Source organism: Nerophis lumbriciformis, linkage group LG08, assembly GCF_033978685.3.
Source record: "Nerophis lumbriciformis linkage group LG08, RoL_Nlum_v2.1, whole genome shotgun sequence".
Lineage (NCBI taxonomy): Eukaryota > Metazoa > Chordata > Actinopteri > Syngnathiformes > Syngnathidae > Nerophis > Nerophis lumbriciformis.
In genome coordinates, this window is record NC_084555.2 from 3,201,660 (window position 1) to 3,219,549 (window position 17,890).

Consider the following 17,890-nt stretch of genomic DNA (forward strand, 5'->3'; position numbering starts at 1 on the left):
TGCAAAAATATTTTTAACCCAGTTAGGTGAACTCACATTATCTCCCACGGCACACCAGACTGCATTTCACGTCACACTAGTTTAGACTTTCCACTCACATTAAAGCATATTATAAGTAACATTTACTACTGATTCATTTACTTAGGTCGTTTTGCAAGTGTAATAAATGAAAATAAAGCAGACTGTAAGACACAGTGGAGCTGCAGACAAAATGAATAAATAAAAATCACAGCTCATCTGACTCATAAAAATATATAATTAAATAATTGTTTCGGGTAAAAACAATTAAAATACCAATATTTGTTAAATCAATATCTTTTGCAGTGGACAACAGTAGTTAATTCTAGTAATATTCAGTCAGTATTGTGAAATTCAAGTTTCTCTTCTTAGGTACACACCTACAGTATTTATGCATCTGTATACATCAATTATATATAATTCTACCTGAGAGGATATTACATCATTGTATTGTTTTTTTTTAACATCTTCAAAATGACAAAAACACCTCCAGTTTTGATGAAACTCAAGTTTGACCGTTTTAGGCACAGTTACTAAAATAAATACATTAAAAATAATATAAACCTTAAAACAAGCTATTTTAGGAAAACATAACTTGTATTTCATCGGACAATAAAAGACCAGGTGTCTTTATTCTGGTAAATAAACGCTGATACAAAGGTATTACTGAGAATAGGGTTCAATGTCAAAAAGAAGACTTTTTAAGATGGCAAGGCTGTTTATTTTAAACCATGTACAAGTAATGGACAGAGACAATAAATAATAATAATAATAATAATAATAATACAGAGACAAAACAAAAAAAACACAAAGCAACATAAGCACGCACAAAAAGGGTTGGCATGGAACGTCCAGACCTGCAACATATCCTATTATCATGACTCGGCATTTTTTTTCTTTGCAAGTGAAAGACATTTGATGCTCTTCTCCAAATTCATGGCTGCAGCTGAAATGCAACGGATGCATTGCGCATCCGGTGGAAGAGTTCATTAGGCAATCAGTTAGAAAGCAAGTAGAAGGCATTCCCTTACAATAGAAGAGTACTTACTAAAGAGGAAAAGGCAAGAACAGGTGTTAGAGTACATACAAGTTTCCTTGAGAGGAGCAGTAGCGTTATACTCGATTAAATTAGTGTAAATAAACAAACAAAAAAGCTCAATGAATCGCACAGCCACACAATTGTTTTAATATTAATACTAATCATTTATAATACTATTCATATAATATTGTCACTGCACAACAAAAAGCATGTATCACTTTTTCAAAGTTCAATAACGGTTTTGGTTCCATCCATCCATTCATTTTCTACCGGAAATTAAAACCATATTAGAAATAAAAACAAAAAAAGTGTTACGTTTTTTTCTGTTCAAATCCCCCAACCCTAAATTACTTTTGTTTAGGATCATTTAAACAAAAAATGACATAAAAAATTGCCTGCACCTCTAAATTCTGTGATTTTTCTTAATTCAGAATTGTAAAAAAAATACATTTTCTTAAAACGGGGAAAAATGGACATTAAAGAAGAGAGTATCACTAGATTTTGTGATTTTTGTCATCTGAAAATAATTTTCTTTTAGAGGTTTGGGATGACATTTTTTTTTATTTTTTGTAATCCAGAAAAAACATTTTTCTTCACTTTTTTAAGGATTAAACTGTAAAAAAATATTTTGTGACTTCAAAATATTTTTTTATGATAAACCTAATAAATGACTTGGTTGTTTTTCTGCATCACAAAACTTTGTGACGTTAGTCATTTGAACATTTTTTTTTCTTTTTTTGAGGGGGAAGGGGTGAGAAAGGGGATCGAAAGTGTTTTTTTCACTTTTTAGGGTTAGGATTAAAAATATATTTGTGACTTAATTTTTTTTAATGACAAACCTAATGAATAATTTGGTTGTTTTTCTACAATAAAAAAATTAGATTACATTAAAAAAAAAAACAGTTTTGTGAGTATTAAAAAAAAAAACAATTGACCAATTTTTATATTTTTTAGGGATCCGCGATAACAAATTTTGTAAATCACAAAAATGGGGATACATGCAATTTGTTGTACAGAGACCTACAGTAATATCATTATCATTATTATCATTTGAATATGGTCAGTCCAGCATGTCTAGCAAATGAGCAAACCTCAGATTAACTTGGATTAAACGTAAAGGAAAGCTGAATGTTTCCCCAAAATATCAAAAGTATAATAAAGTCAAATAGAACCAACAGAAGTAAGTAAACAAGCAATTTGTATTTACACTAATTACAAGTTACACAGCTCATCTTTTGCATCCTTGTCAGTGAACGACACTTCTCCTTTCTCCAGAGCATCCTGATTTGATAGTCAGCTTGCCTGGGTGTGTGTGTGTGTGTGTGTGTGTCTGTGTGTGTGTGTGATGAGGCTTGGAAGTCAAGAGGTCAGCAGATGAGCGTCAAGAGAAAAAAAAAAAGACATAATAGCGGCTGTCTGGCACCCTCTAGTGGCCAGTGGCAGACGTGACTCAGAGATTATCCCCTGGTTGGTACTGAGGCTCAGTGGCAGTGAAGTAGTCCTCCAAAAAGGCCTGCAGATACTCGAAGGTGGGCCTCTCCTCCGGGTCCTTCTTCCAGCACTGCACCATGAGCTCGTGCAGGGACGTGGGGCAGTCCTGCGGGCACGGCATGCGGTAGCCGCGCTCCACCTGCTCCAGCACCTCGCGGTTGTTCATGCCTGGACGAGTGGGCCACACGCAAGACTTGGTGGTCAAACGCCGACACTCGTCAAAAAAAACAAGCGTGTCCGAAAAGGCAAAAACAGAATTACGAATGGAAACTTGCGAGTGGATCGCTATCATGTGACACACTGTATCATTTAAAGGTACAGTGTTATCATATACTGGAGGTCACGCACTGAACATACAGTTTTCAAATTAAAATAATAGTATTAAAAGTGTCCCCATACAAATGTTTTCATAGATAATTGTATTATTTTGTAGTGTGGAATGTTAGAAAAGGTTTGAGTAAGTGAAATGAGTCAAACAAGCTATAAGCCACTATTTTTTTTCCCCTACGCTTTGAACCCCACGGCTTATAAAACAGTGCAGCTAATGCATGGATTGTTCGTCGCTAACGGCCATAATGCAAATAGCTTTCATAAAACACAAGTAAAGACACTTAAAAGATGTGTTATTGTTTTTGCGATGGCGCCGTCTTTTGGATGAGTTCGCTCACCGCATGTGCTGCGGGGTTAACGTCTGCAGCAGGGGTGTCAAACTCATTTCAGATCGGGGGCCCACATGGAGAAAAATCTACTCCCGAGTGGGCCGGACTGGTAGAATCACGGCACGATAACTTAAAAATAAAGACAACTTCAGATTGTTTTTCTTTGTTTAAAAATAGAACAAGCGCATTCTGAAAATGTACAAATCATAATGTTGTTGTTTTTTTACACTTACATGTTGCGGTTAATAGTAGAGATGTCCGATAATGGCTTTTTTGCCGATATTGTCCAACTCTTAATTACCGATTCCGATATCAACCGATACCGATATATACAGTCGTGGAATTAACACATTATTATGACTAATTTTGGTAGCGGGGGATGTATATTGTAGTGTCCCGGAAGAGTTAGTGCGGCAAGGGGTTCTGGGTATTTGTTCTGTTGTGTTACGGTGCGGATGTTCTCCCGAAATGTGTTTGTCATTCTTGTTTGGTGTGGGTTCACAGTGTGGCGCATATTTGTAACAGTGTTAAAGTTGTTTATACGGCCACCCTCAGTGTGACCTGTATGGCTGTTGATCAAGTATGGCTTGCATTCACTTGTGTGTTTGAAAAGCCGTAGATATTATGTGACTGGGCCGGCACGCAAATGCAGTGCCTTTAAGGTTTATTGGCGCTCTGTACTTCTCCCTACGTCCGTGTACACAACGGCATTTTAAAAAGTCATACATTTTACTTTTTGATACCGATAATTTTGAAACCGATACCGATAATTTCTGATAACACATTTTAAAGCATTTATCGGCCGATAATATCGGCAGTCCGATATTATCGGACATCCCTAGTAAATAGTATTCTATCTTTATTTGTCGTTATTTATACTTTTTGAATAAATTATGTGAAAATGTTCATCAGTCAACTCATTGGTGTTAATTTTAAATCTTTTAAGATAAAAAAATGATATCAAAATCAAATTACAGGATGTTATTCATGTAGTTTGATCATTTTCCTCGACTGGTGCACTAACATCATGTGGTTTATTTATTTTTTTAAACATATGTAGCATCGTCTACAAAGATACAAATAATTGCTATTGCGACATCTAGTGGACACATTTAGAACAGCAATTTCTTTCATTCAAACATTTCGGCTCATTTTTATACTTAGCAAACTCATCTCACGGGCCGGATAAAACCTGTTCGGACCGACACCCCTGTTCTACAGTAATTCCTTCTGTTTATTGCTTTGAACCGGAAGTGCAAGTACCGTTTCGTGTAAATTTTTCCCTCATCACTCCAAGCAACGATTGTAAGTTCTACAATATAAATAAAACAATTCGTACTTACTAAACCATCCCATGTTTTGGTAAGTGTATTTCATGCATGTGCTATCATAATGCAATCAAGCTAGCGTCGTTAGCATTGATTGCTAACACATTTACGAGTGTCTGTGTTAGTATTATTAACTTTCAATGGCATTCTTTTTGTATCGTTTCAGTTTCGTAAATTTACCATTGAGTCCGTTCAGCTGATTGGAGACTCAGCTTCCACAGCTAGTGGGTCCGTGACGATGACTTCTGTTTTGTTGGAGCAGCCGTTTTACTGCCGTGTGGCAGGCACCGTTCGGAAACAATTAAGGTATGTCAATAAACATTTACAAAATATTTCTTTGTAAATAACAAATTTCACGACATATATATCTGCCGGTGTGACTAATATATGGGAAAAAAAATGTCTTCAAAAATTTAGTGGGTGCAGCTTATATACTGGTGCGTTTTATAGTCTGGAAAATACGGTATTTTATTATTAACCCTCTGTAATGGACTTATGCTGTCTTTAAGTTGAACTGGAGTGGACATTTTTTTGGCGACACCTAATGGGCACAATAATTCATTAAGTTCAGCTCATGATGCGGTAAGTTGAATGATGCGGACACATTTGTTACCGGACACTTTCTAATACAGCCTTGGATATGTAAGTAATGGGCAACTATAATTATTTAATACTTGTTTAATTTGACAAATGATCTTCAAGATTTTTCAATTAAGGACACTTATTACGTATGTCTAGCTTGTGTGCTTAGCTGTTGTGTAGCTGCTCGCTCCTAGTAGCCTATAGCCTACCATGTTTATCTTATCTGTACCTTTTATGAATGACTTTACTAAATACAAGAACAGACCAACTTGTGTGCTTATGAAGGACATTTAGATGTTAACTAGATGTAAATTAAACTATTCATACTTACTAAAATGTCCCATGCTGACTGTTTGTATGGCTTAAAAGTATAATAAATTAATGTATGCACGTAGGGGGCGTGGCTTCAGCAACCAACCCGTGATGTGTGCATGGAACCTACAGTGCAGGTAAGACATTTCACTGAATTTTAATTAAATGAAATTATTTAAATCAAGTAGTATATATTGTAGTATTTATGTTTTACTTACACAGGCACCAAACTACGTGAGTGTAAAAGTATATCCATTAGTGTTGATAGCGCCCTCCGAAGTGTTCAGAGAGATGAGCAAATTACACAATTAATCATTCATGATAAAAAAAAAAATCACTCACACGCAACGTGAAAGTTTGTCTATTTTTAGTGACCTGAACCACTTTCAGCCATCCTGTTGATGACTCCTAATTATGATTATGGTTATTATTATGTGGCTATAGAGCACAGGTGTCAAACCCAGATGTGGCCCGCCGGATTCATTTTATTTGGCCCTCGAAATCCTGGAAATAATATGTATCAATTAAGTACTGTAACTTGTCTTACTAAATGTATTCTTTCTTTTCTTTTTGGCAGAAAAAAATATATGTGCAATCACACATTTTGTTGACTTAAATATTGTCTAATTATGCAAAAAATATATTTATATATATTTATTTAAATAGAAAGAAATATTAATAATAATGATTTCAAAGCAAGTTATCCATCAAATTGGTATTCAATGGTACAATTTTGAAATTTACTGCGGTGTTTATAGCATTTTTCTCGAAAAAAAACCCCCAAAAAAACTACTTTATTTTACTGTAATAAACTATGGTGCCGTTTTGGCATTTACAGTAATACACCGAAAAATCTACATTTGTTGATTTGCGGTAAAAAAAAAAAAAAATTAAACTGGCACCTCAGGTGTCAAAATGTTACTGTAAAAATGCAGATTTTTTTATTTACAGTAAAAAAAACAAATGTACATTTTACAGTAAAATTCTGGCAACTGAGCTGCCTTTTTATTTTTATTTTACCATAAAAACAGCAGTACCGTATTTTTCGGACTATAAGTCGCAGTTTTTTTCATAGTTTGGCCGGGCTCCAGTGGGACTTATACAGGTAAAAGCCAGTAAATTAGAATATTTTGGAAAAACTTGATTTCTTTCAGTAATTGCATTCAAAAGGTGTAACTTGTACATTATATTTATTCATTGCACACAGACTGATGCATTCAAATGTTTATTTCATTTAATTTTGATGATTTGAAGTGGCAACAAATGAAAATCCAAAATTCCGTGTGTCACAAAATTAGAATATTACTTAAGGCTAATACAAAAAAGGGATTTTTAGAAATGTTGGCCAACTGAAAAGTATGAAAATGAAAAATATGAGCATGTACAATACTCAATACTTGGTTGGAGCTCCTTTTGCCTCAATTACTGCGTTAATGCGGCGTGGCATGGAGTCGATGAGTTTCTGGCACTGCTCAGGTGTTATGAGAGCCCAGGTTGCTCTGATAGTGGCCTTCAACTCTTCTGCGTTTTTGGGTCTGGCATTCTGCATCTTCCTTTTCACAATACCCCACAGATTTTCTATGGGGCTAAGGTCAGGGGAGTTGGCGGGCCAATTTAGAACAGAAATACCATGGTCCGTAAACCAGGCACGGGTAGATTTTGCGCTGTGTGCAGGCGCCAAGTCCTGTTGGAACTTGAAATCTCCATCTCCATAGAGCAGGTCAGCAGCAGGAAGCATGAAGTGCTCTAAAACTTGCTGGTAGACGGCTGCGTTGACCCTGGATCTCAGGAAACAGAGTGGACCGACACCAGCAGATGACATGGCACCCCAAACCATCACTGATGGTGGAAACTTTACACTAGACTTCAGGCAACGTGGATCCTGTGCCTCTCCTGTCTTCCTCCAGACTCTGGGACCTCGATTTCCAAAGGAAATGCAAAATTTGCATGGTTGGGTGATGGTTTGGTGTGCCATGTCATCTGCTGGTGTCGGTCCACTCTGTTTCCTGAGATCCAGGGTCAACGCAGCCGTCTACCAGTAAGTTTTAGAGCACTTCATGCTTCCTGCTGCTGACCTGCTCTATGGAGATGGAGATTTCATGTTCCAACAGGACTTGGCGCCTGCACAAAGCGCAAAATCTACCCGTGCCTGGTTTACGGACCATGGTATTTCTGTTCTAAATTGGCCCGCCAACTCCCCTGACCTTAGCCCCATAGAAAATCTGTGGGGTATTGTCAAAAGGAAGATGCAGAATGCCAGACCCAAAAACGCAGAAGAGTTGAAGGCCACTATCAGAGCAACCTGGGCTCTCATAACACCTGAGCAGTGCCAGAAACTCATCGACTCCATGCCACGCCGCATTAACGCAGTAATTGAGGCAAAAGGAGCTCCAACCAAGTATTGAGTATTGTACATGCTCATATTTTTCATTTTCATACTTTTCAGTTGGCCAACATTTCTAAAAATCCCTTTTTTTGTATTAGCCTTAAGTAATATTCTAATTTTGTGACACACGGAATTTTGGATTTTCATTTGTTGCCACTTCAAATCATCAAAATTAAATGAAATAAACATTTGAATGCATCAGTCTGTGTGCAATGAATAAATATAATGTACAAGTTACACCTTTTGAATGCAATTACTGAAATAAATCAAGTTTTTCAAAATATTCTAATTTACTGGCTTTTACCTGTATATGTTTTTTTTCCTTTTTTATTATGCATTTTCGGCAGGTGCGACTTATACTCCGAAAAATACGCTACTGTTTTTCCATTTACAGTAATATACACAAAATTTTAAGGTGAAATTATTGCAACATATATATTTTTTTACATTTAAATTTTAAAGTGAAGTGAGTTATATTTATATAGCGCATTTCTCTAGTGACTCAAAGCGCTTTTACAGAGTGAAACCCAATATCTAAGTTACATCTAAACCAGTGTGGGTGACACTGGGAGCAGGTGGGTAAAGTGTCTTGCCCGAGGACACAACGGTGGCGGAAACGGGGATCGAACCTGGAACCCTCAAGTTGCTGGCACGTCCGCTCTACCAACCGAGCTATAAAAAAATCTACTAATAAAATGCATGAAAAAATGGTGTAATAATAGTGTTCACTGTTAAGAGCGGCCCTCTGGGGCCAAACATAACTGCGATGTGACGCCTTTTATGTTGTAATACTACTTTTCCCCTTAGGAGACGATAGTGAGTCACTGCAAAGGTAACGATGCTTTGTTGCGCCCACAGGGGTGGCAACAACGAAAGTGAACCGTGTCTTAAAGACACACACAATGGCGCTGACAACACGCGAGTGGACACGTGATTTGTAACATGATCCAAGATGGTTGTTGTTATTTCGGTTGTTGAACGTATTGCTTTTTGGGCGGATTACATGCAACCCTGACCCTAACTTATTTTCAGCAGTATTGTATTTATTTCCGATTCCCGTGTTACGTTTGGGAGCATTTAAAAGCCCACACGGTCAGCTGGGAGCTTGTCTTTGGATTATGCAGGACCAGACCTACATTATGCAACACGCCGCTCTTTTTTTAGCTCGACGAGTAGCGCCTGACGTGGACACGCGTGAATAATAAAACCGTTTTTTGAAAAAAAAAAAACACTCACCTGGATAGGGCACCCGGCCCTTGGTCACCAGCTCCGTCAGCAGGATGCCGAAGGACCACACGTCAGACTTGATGGTAAATTTCCCGTAGAGCGCCGCCTCGGGCGCGGTCCACTTGATGGGAAACTTTGCACCTGACAAAAAAAACACACTATTTTACACCTGTTCTGAGCAGTACATTTTAGTAAATTATAGCATGGGCATTCGTTTACCAAAACCACAAAAAGAACTGGGGGTTCAAGGGAGTGTTTGCAACATTCACACAGATGTCTAGAGGGCGCTAACTTTCCAATGTGTTTTACACACTATATCTCACCCTCTTACCATACTTGCCAACCTTGAGACCTCCGAATTCGGGGGGGGCGGGGTTTATGTTGTGTTACGGTGTGGATGTTCTCCCGAAATGTGTTTGTCATTCTTGTTTGGTGTGGGTTCACAGTGTGGCGCATATTTGTAACAGTGTTGAAGTTGTTTATACGGCCACCCTCAGTGTGACCTGTATGGCTCTTGATCAAGTATGCTTGCATTCTCTTGCGGGTGTGCAAAGCCGTAGATATTATGTGACTGGGCTGGCACGCAAAGGCAGTGCCTTTAAGGCACGCCCCCAATATTGTTGTCTGGGTGGAAATCGGGAGAAATTCGGGAGGATGGTTGGCCCGGGAGATTTTCGGGAGGGGCACTGAAATTCGGGAGTATCCCGCGAAAATTGGGAGGGTTGGCAAGTATGACTCTTAAAGTTAAAGTTAAAGTACCAATGATTGTCACACACACACTGGGTGTGGTGAAATTTGTCCTCTGCATTTGACCCATCCCCTTTGATCACCCCCTGGGAGGTGAGGGGAGCAGTGGGCAGCAGCGGTGCCGCGCCCGGGAATCATTTTTGGTGATTTAACCCCCAATTCCAACCCTTGATGCTGAGTGCCAAGCAGGGAAGTAATGGGTCCCATTTTTATAGTCTTTGGTATGACTCGGCCGGGGTTTGAACTCACAACCTACCGATCTCAGGGCGGACACTCTAACCACTAGGCCACTGAGCTTTGGTTGTTGGTAGCTAATAATAGTCATTTGGATAGTTAGCGCTAGCGGTCATTAAATGTATATTCTATCACACAGGTGTCAAAGTCAGATCTGGCCCGCGACATCATTTTAACATCTGGAAATAATATGTGTCAAAGTACTTAATATTTTCTCACTGTTCCATTTTGACAGAAAAAAATATATGTACTGCTTGAAATTGCATACCTTTTAAATGTTAATAGTATCCAATATTGCAACAAATATTACAGTATATTATCATACTTTCCAAACATGTTTTTGTCTAAATAAAAATACTTAACTTTACAGCAAACTGCCCATCAAATTAATAAAAATGACAACACATTTGATGTTGTTCTCTACAGCATATTACAGCTAAGTTGCCAGAATAAAAAAAAAACTTTTTCCATTCACAATATAATGTTGTAAAAACCAATGTAAATTTAACACAAAAATTCTGGCACCTAAGCTGCCAGCTTTTTCCGTATTAACTATGAACGATAAAACACTGAATATTGACAACTAGAGATGTCCGATAATATCGGCCGATAAATGCTTTAAAATGCAATATCGGAAATTATCTGTATCGGTTTCAAAAAGTAAATTTTATGACTAAAATGCTGCTGTATGGAGTGGTACACGGACGTAGGGAGAAGTACAGAGCACCAATAAACCTTAAAGGCACTGCCTTTGCGTGCCGGCCCAATCACATAATATCTACTGCTTTGCACACACACAAAAGTGAATCCCATGCATACTTGGTCAACAGCCATACAAGTCACACTGAGGGTGACCGTATAAACAACTTTAACACTGTTACAAATATGCGCCACACTGTGAACCCACACCAAACAAGAATGACAAACACATTTCGGGAGAACATCCGCATCGTAACACAACACAAACACAACAGAACAAATACCCAGAACCCCTTGCAGCACTAACTCTTCCGGGACGCTACAATAAACACTCTCTGCTACACCCCCCCCCCGCCCCCCACCTCAACCCCGCCCACCTCAACCTCCTCATGCTCTCTCAGTGAGAGCATGTCACAAATTCCAAGCTGCTGTTTTGAGGCATGTTAATTAAAAAAAAAATGCACTTTGTGACTTCAATAATAAATATGGCAGTGCCATGTTGGCATTTTTTTTAGAGATGTCCGATAAATGCTTTAAAATGTAATATCCGAAATTATCGCTATCGATTTTTTTTATTATCGGTATTGTATTTTTTCATTTTATTAAATCAACATAAAAAACACAAGATACACTTACAATTAGTGCACCAACCCAAAAAACCTCCCTCCCCCATTTACACTCATTCACACAAAAGGGTTGTTTCTTTCTGTTATTAATATTCTGGTTCCTACATTATATATCAATATATATCAATACAGTCTGCAAGGGATACATGATTGTGCGTGCTGCTGGTCCACTAATAGTACTAACCTTTAACAATTAATTTTACTTATTTTCATTAATTACTAGTTTCTATGTAACTGTTTTTAGATTGTTTTACTTTCTTTTTTATTCAAGAAAATATTTTTAATTTATTCATCTTATTTTATTTTATGAATTTAAAAAAAAAAGGACCTTATCTTCACCATACCTGGTTGTCCAAATTAGGCATAATAATGTGTTAATTCCACGACTGTATATATCAGTATCGGTTGATATCGGTATCGGTAATTAAAGAGTTAGACAATATCGGAATATCGGATATCGGCAAAAAGCCATTATCGGACATCCCTAATTTTTTTCCATAACTTAGTTGATTTATTTTGGAAAACCTTGTTACATTGTTTAATGCATGCAGCGGGGCATCACAACAAAACTAGGCATAATAATGTGTTAATTCCATGACTGTATATATCGGTATCAGTTGATATCGGAATCGGTAATTAAGAGTTGGACAATGTCGGAATATCGGCAAAAAAGCCATTATCGGACATCTCTATTGACAACATATGATCGTCACACCCCCTCTCGATCGACATATTTTACAAACAAGCGAAACGCAACAAAAATGCAACAAACAGTGAAATATGAACACAAAGAGTAAAAAAAAAAAAAACCCACCACCAGAGCCCAAAAAAAGTCTGCGGGCTGTAGAGCGTTTTCTATTCGGGCTCCAGCACTATGGAATGCCCTCCCGGTAACAGTTAGAGATGCTACCTCAGTAGAAACATTTAAGTCCCATCTCAAAACTCATTTGTATACTCTAGCCTTTGAATAGCCCCCCTTTTTTAGACCAGTTGATCTGCCGTTTCTTTTCTTTTCTCCTCTGCTCCCCCCTATCCCTTGTGGAAGGGGAGACACACAGATCCGGTGGCCATGGATGGGGTGCTGGCTGTCCGGGGTCGGGACCCGGGGTGGACCGCTCGCCTGTATATCGGTTGGGAACATCTCTGCGCTGCTGACCCGTCTCCGCTCGGGATGGTTTCCTGCTGACCCCACTGTGGACTGGACTCTTACTGTTATGCTGGATCCACTATGGACTGTACTCTCACAATATTATGTTAGACCCACTCGACATCCATTGCATTCGGTCTCCCTAGAGGGGGGGGGTTACCCACATATGCGGTCCTCTCCAAGGTTTCTCATAGTCATTCACATCGACGTCCCACTGGGGTGAGTTTTTCCTTGCCCTTATGTGGGCTATACCGAGGATGTCGTTGTGGCTTGTGCAGCCCTTTGAGACACTTGTGATTTAGGGCTATATAAATAAACATTGATTGATTGATTGATATAATCTAATATGTCTGATATATCACTAAGCTTTACAACTTTGTTGAAAAATCTCCTTCCGTGTCTGTGTTTATTTATCCCTGGCACCCGCATTTCAGGCTGGCCGTTCTGGAATCACTCTGTGGAAACGCTTCCCACCCACACTGCTCGGTGCCTCGTCTGAGCTGCTGTGACCTAGATTACCATAGTAACTAATTACATTACCATAGTAACTAGTATATCATGCAAAAGCGCAGATTCCAACCATTGAAATACTTTGTATATTTCAAGACTTGCGGTAATTTGAGAACATCACAATGGCAGCTACAGTTTCCATCTTAAAGATCTAAAAAAATTATTTGGGAATGTCCGGCGGGCCAGATTGAAAAGCTTAACAGACCTAGGCCTTAATTTGCCCAGGTCTGGTATATATTTTGATTTGAAAAATGTAACTGTGAGGAAGTTGCAAACAGCCCCTTTAACTGGAAACAGATGATTATTGGAGTGAGGAACATTATCGTATTTTCAATCAATCAATCAAAGTGTACTCATATAGCCTGTAATCACATACAGGTAAAAGCCAGTAAATTAGAATATTTTGAAAAACTTGATTTATTTCAGTAATTGCATTCAAAAGGTGTAACTTGTACATTATATTTATTCATTGCACACAGACTGATGCATTCAAATGTTTATTTCATTTAATTGTGATGATTTGAAGTGGCAACAAATGAAAATCCAAAATTCCGTGTGTCACAAAATTAGAATATTACTTAAGGCTAATACAAAAAAGGGATTTTTAGAAATGTTGGCCAACTGAAAAGTATGAAAATGAAAAATATGAGCATGTACAATACTCAATACTTGGTTGGAGCTCCTTTTGCCTCAATTACTGCGTTAATGCGGCGTGGCATGGAGTCGATGAGTTTCTGGCACTGCTCAGGTGTTATGAGAGCCCAGGTTGCTCTGATAGTGGCCTTCAACTCTTCTGCGTTTTTGGGTCTGGCATTCTGCATCTTCCTTTTCACAATACCCCACAGATTTTCTATGGGGCTAAGGTCAGGGGAGTTGGCGGGCCAATTTAGAACAGAAATACCATGGTCCGTAAACCAGGCACGGGTAGATTTTGCGCTGTGTGCAGGCGCCAAGTCCTGTTGGAACTTGAAATCTCCATCTCCATAGAGCAGGTCAGCAGCAGGAAGCATGAAGTGCTCTAAAACTTGCTGGTAGATGGCTGCGTTGACCCTGGATCTCAGGAAACAGAGTGGACCGACACCAGCAGATGACATGGAACCCCAAACCATCACCCAACCATGCAAATTTTGCATTTCCTTTGGAAATCGAGGTCCCAGAGTCTGGAGGAAGACAGGAGAGGCACAGGATCCACGTTGCCTGAAGTCTAGTGTAAAGTTTCCACCATCAGTGATGGTTTGGGGTGCCATGTCATCTGCTGGTGTCGGTCCACTCTGTTTCCTGAGATCCAGGGTCAACGCAGCCGTCTACCAGCAAGTTTTAGAGCACTTCATGCTTCCTGCTGCTGACCTGCTCTATGGAGATGGAGATTTCAAGTTCCAACAGGACTTGGCGCCTGCACACAGCGCAAAATCTACCCGTGCCTGGTTTACGGACCATGGTATTTCTGTTCTAAATTGGCCCGCCAACTCCCCTGACCTTAGCCCCATAGAAAATCTGTGGGGTATTGTGAAAAGGAAGATGCAGAATGCCAGACCCAAAAACGCAGAAGAGTTGAAGGCCACTATCAGAGCAACCTGGGCTCTCATAACACCTGAGCAGTGCCAGAAACTCATCGACTCCATGCCACGCCGCATTAACGCAGTAATTGAGGCAAAAGGAGCTCCAACCAAGTATTGAGTATTGTACATGCTCATATTTTTCATTTTCATACTTTTCAGTTGGCCAACATTTCTAAAAATCCCTTTTTTGTATTAGCCTTAAGTAATATTCTAATTTTGTGACACACGGAATTTTGGATTTTCATTTGTTGCCACTTCAAATCATCAAAATTAAATGAAATAAACATTTGAATGCATCAGTCTGTGTGCAATGAATAAATATAATGTACAAGTTACACCTTTTGAATGCAATTACTGAAATAAATCAAGTTTTTCAAAATATTCTAATTTACTGGCTTTTACCTGTATGTCTCAAAGGGCTGCACAAGCCACAACAACATCCTTGGCTCAGATCCCACATCAGGGCAAGAATAAAATCAACCCAATGGGAACAACGACAAACCTTGGAAGGTGTAAATGGAGAATCGTGTTGAATCTAATCATTTCCCCAAAGAATCGGAATTAATTGTTTGATGTATTATTACACCACTTCACCATTGTTTTGAGCCTTTTCCAGAAGTGACTTTTTTCTGTCATCTGATTGGACAAAAGAGTGACACACAAAACACTAGACATGTTTTTTGATGGACAGCGTGTAACTATAGCAACAGACCGGCATCCTTTTGTAGCGCTGCCATGTCGTGACCACGTGTGCGTCTGTTTTCCAGACCACGACAAATTACTAGCTCATTTTCTCGACTTTTTGTGCAAATATGTGGGTTCAAAGTATGCCGGGACAAAATGGAAAAGGCAGATGATGTTCAGCTCGTCCTTTTTTTAGACGATGGTTGGGACAGACACTTTCATTTTCCCCCCAGAAATGAATATATTATCATATGTTTAGTGCAGTAAGTGAAATGTACCTTGTCTGGCTGTGTACTCGTTGTCCTCGATGAGCCTGGCCAGACCAAAGTCAGCAATCTTACACACCAGACTGTCGCCGACCAGGATGTTGGCAGAGCGCAGGTCTCGGTGAATGTAGTTCATCCTCTCGATGTACGCCATGCCAGCCGCAACCTGGGAAGTTGAATCAGTGTTTTTTTTTGTTTTTTTCCCCCCATCTTATTAGAGAATGGCTTTCAGGAGATTAAAGCACAACACACACACACACCACACAAAACAACCTACACACATTATGTATTGCCTTTCACAAAGAGCTCAGCAATGCCACAAATGTTATTTAAACTGCTCATGTTTTTGTACTTGGAATCCATTCATTTGGCTGCTTTGCTAAGACAGAAGTCTCTTTTACACAGAAATCCTGCAACAACAACAAAAACGGTGCATCAAAGCTGTTACAGCAATTACAGCCTGTGGCTTTTAGACAGAACAGCAACACGATATCCTACGGTCAGACAATTGGATGCTTGACGACGTAGGCCTGGGCGATACGACTGAAAACTGTATCAAGATAAAAGTGATGATATCGGTCGATAGCGATAATTACTGATATTTCTCAAAAATAAGGACCGGGAGTAAAATATATTAAACGTAAACATTTGTACTCAAAATGTAACCATCAGCTATCAATGCAGAAAGGAAAGGGAATATCAACACAACCATGCAAAAGACACTCAATGTAAACAACGTTGTAAAATCACATTGAACACTTAACAATAACCTCTTAAAATAAAAGTGCAAAAATGAGGAATACGTAAGAAATGCTAAAAAAAAAAAACTGTATAACAAAATAGTGCAAAGAGTGAAAATGTAAACAAAGAGAAACCTAAGAAGAACTATTTTCTGCAGATTTAGTACCAGGAAGTTAGACTTAGACCATACTTGCCAACCTTGAGACCTCCGATTTCAGGAGGTGGGGGCGTGGTTAAGAGGGGAGGAGTATATTTACAGCTAGAATCCACCAAGTCAAGTATTTCATATATATATAGGAAATACTTGACTTTCAGTGAATTCTAGCTATATATATATATATATATATATATATATATAAATAAGAGAAATACTTGAATTTCAGTGTTCATTTATTTACACATTTCCACACACATAACACTCATCTACTCAATGTTGAGTTAAAGGGGAACATTATCACAATTTCAGAATTGTTAAAACCATTAAAAATCAGTTCCCAGTGGCTTATTATATTTTTCGAAGTTTTTTTCAAAATTTTACCCATCACGCAATATCCCTAAAAAAAAGCTTCAAAGTGCCTGATTTTAACCACCCGTCCATTTTCCTGTGACGTCACATAGTGATGCCAACACAAACAAACATGGCGGAAAGAACAGCAAGCTATAGCGACATTAGCTCGGATTCAGACTCGGATTTCAGCGGCTTAAGCGATTCAACAGATTACGAATGTATTGAAACGGATGGTTGTAGTGTGGAGGCAGGTAGCGAAAACGAAATTGAAGAAGAAACTGAAGCTATTGAGCCATATCGGTTTGAACCGTATGCAAGCGAAACCGACGAAAACGACACGACAGCCAGCGACACGGGAGAAAGCGAGGACGAATTCGGCGATCGCCTTCTAACCAACGATTGGTATGTGTTTGTTTGGTATTAAAGGAAACTAACAACTATGAACTAGGTTTACAGCACATGAAATACATTTGGCAACAACATGCACTTTGAGAGTGCAGACAGCCCAATTTTCATCAATTAATATATTCTGTAGACATACCCTCATCCACGCTCTTTTCCTGAAAGCTGATCTGTCCAGTTTTGGAGTTGATGTCAGCAGGCCAGGGAAGCTAGGGTCGATAGGGGGTTTAGCTCGCTTGTCTGTGGGAACAAACTGCCGCCATTGCTTGCCGTGCTACCGAGGTTCTTTGTCCCTGAATTGCTCACACACTCCGGCAGATTCAATGGGGGTCTGGCGGCAGATTTCTTTGACTTTATCGTTGGAAATGCATCTGCTTTGAGTGTCGCAGGATATCCACACATTCTTGCCATCTCTGTCGTAGCATAGCTTTCGTCGGTAAAGTGTGCGGAACAAACGTCCAATTTCTTGCCACGTTCGCATCTTTGGGCCACTGGTGACGTTGTGACGTCATCGCTCCGAGAGCGAATATTAGAAAGGCGTTTAATTCGCCAAAATTCACCCATTTAGAGTTCGGAAATCGGTTAAAAAAATATATGGTCTTTTTTCTGCAACATCAAGGTATATATCGACGCTTACATAGGTCTGGTGATAATGTTCCCCTTTAAGGGTTGAAATGTCCATCCTTGTTCTATTCTCTGTCACTATTTTTCTATCCATGCTGAAC

General features: G+C 39.0%; 1 protein-coding gene across 4 annotated transcripts in view; it reads right to left on the bottom strand.

Moving 5' to 3' along the window:
* Positions 1 to 2,023: 2,023 nt before the first annotated feature.
* LOC133611411 (tyrosine-protein kinase fyna) overlaps positions 2,024 to 17,890 on the bottom strand; it is a 130,300-nt gene continuing 114,433 nt past the window's right edge. For all 4 annotated transcript variants that reach the window (XM_072913626.1, XM_072913625.1, XM_072913627.1 and 1 more), the window contains 3 exons: positions 15,527 to 15,680; positions 9,052 to 9,183; positions 2,024 to 2,716 (listed from right to left, as the gene is read on the bottom strand). In XM_072913626.1, coding sequence (XP_072769727.1) covers positions 2,508 to 2,716; positions 9,052 to 9,183; positions 15,527 to 15,680 — 495 coding nt within the window. In that variant the 3' untranslated portion in view covers positions 2,024 to 2,507. The remainder of the gene's footprint in view (positions 2,717 to 9,051; positions 9,184 to 15,526; positions 15,681 to 17,890) is intronic.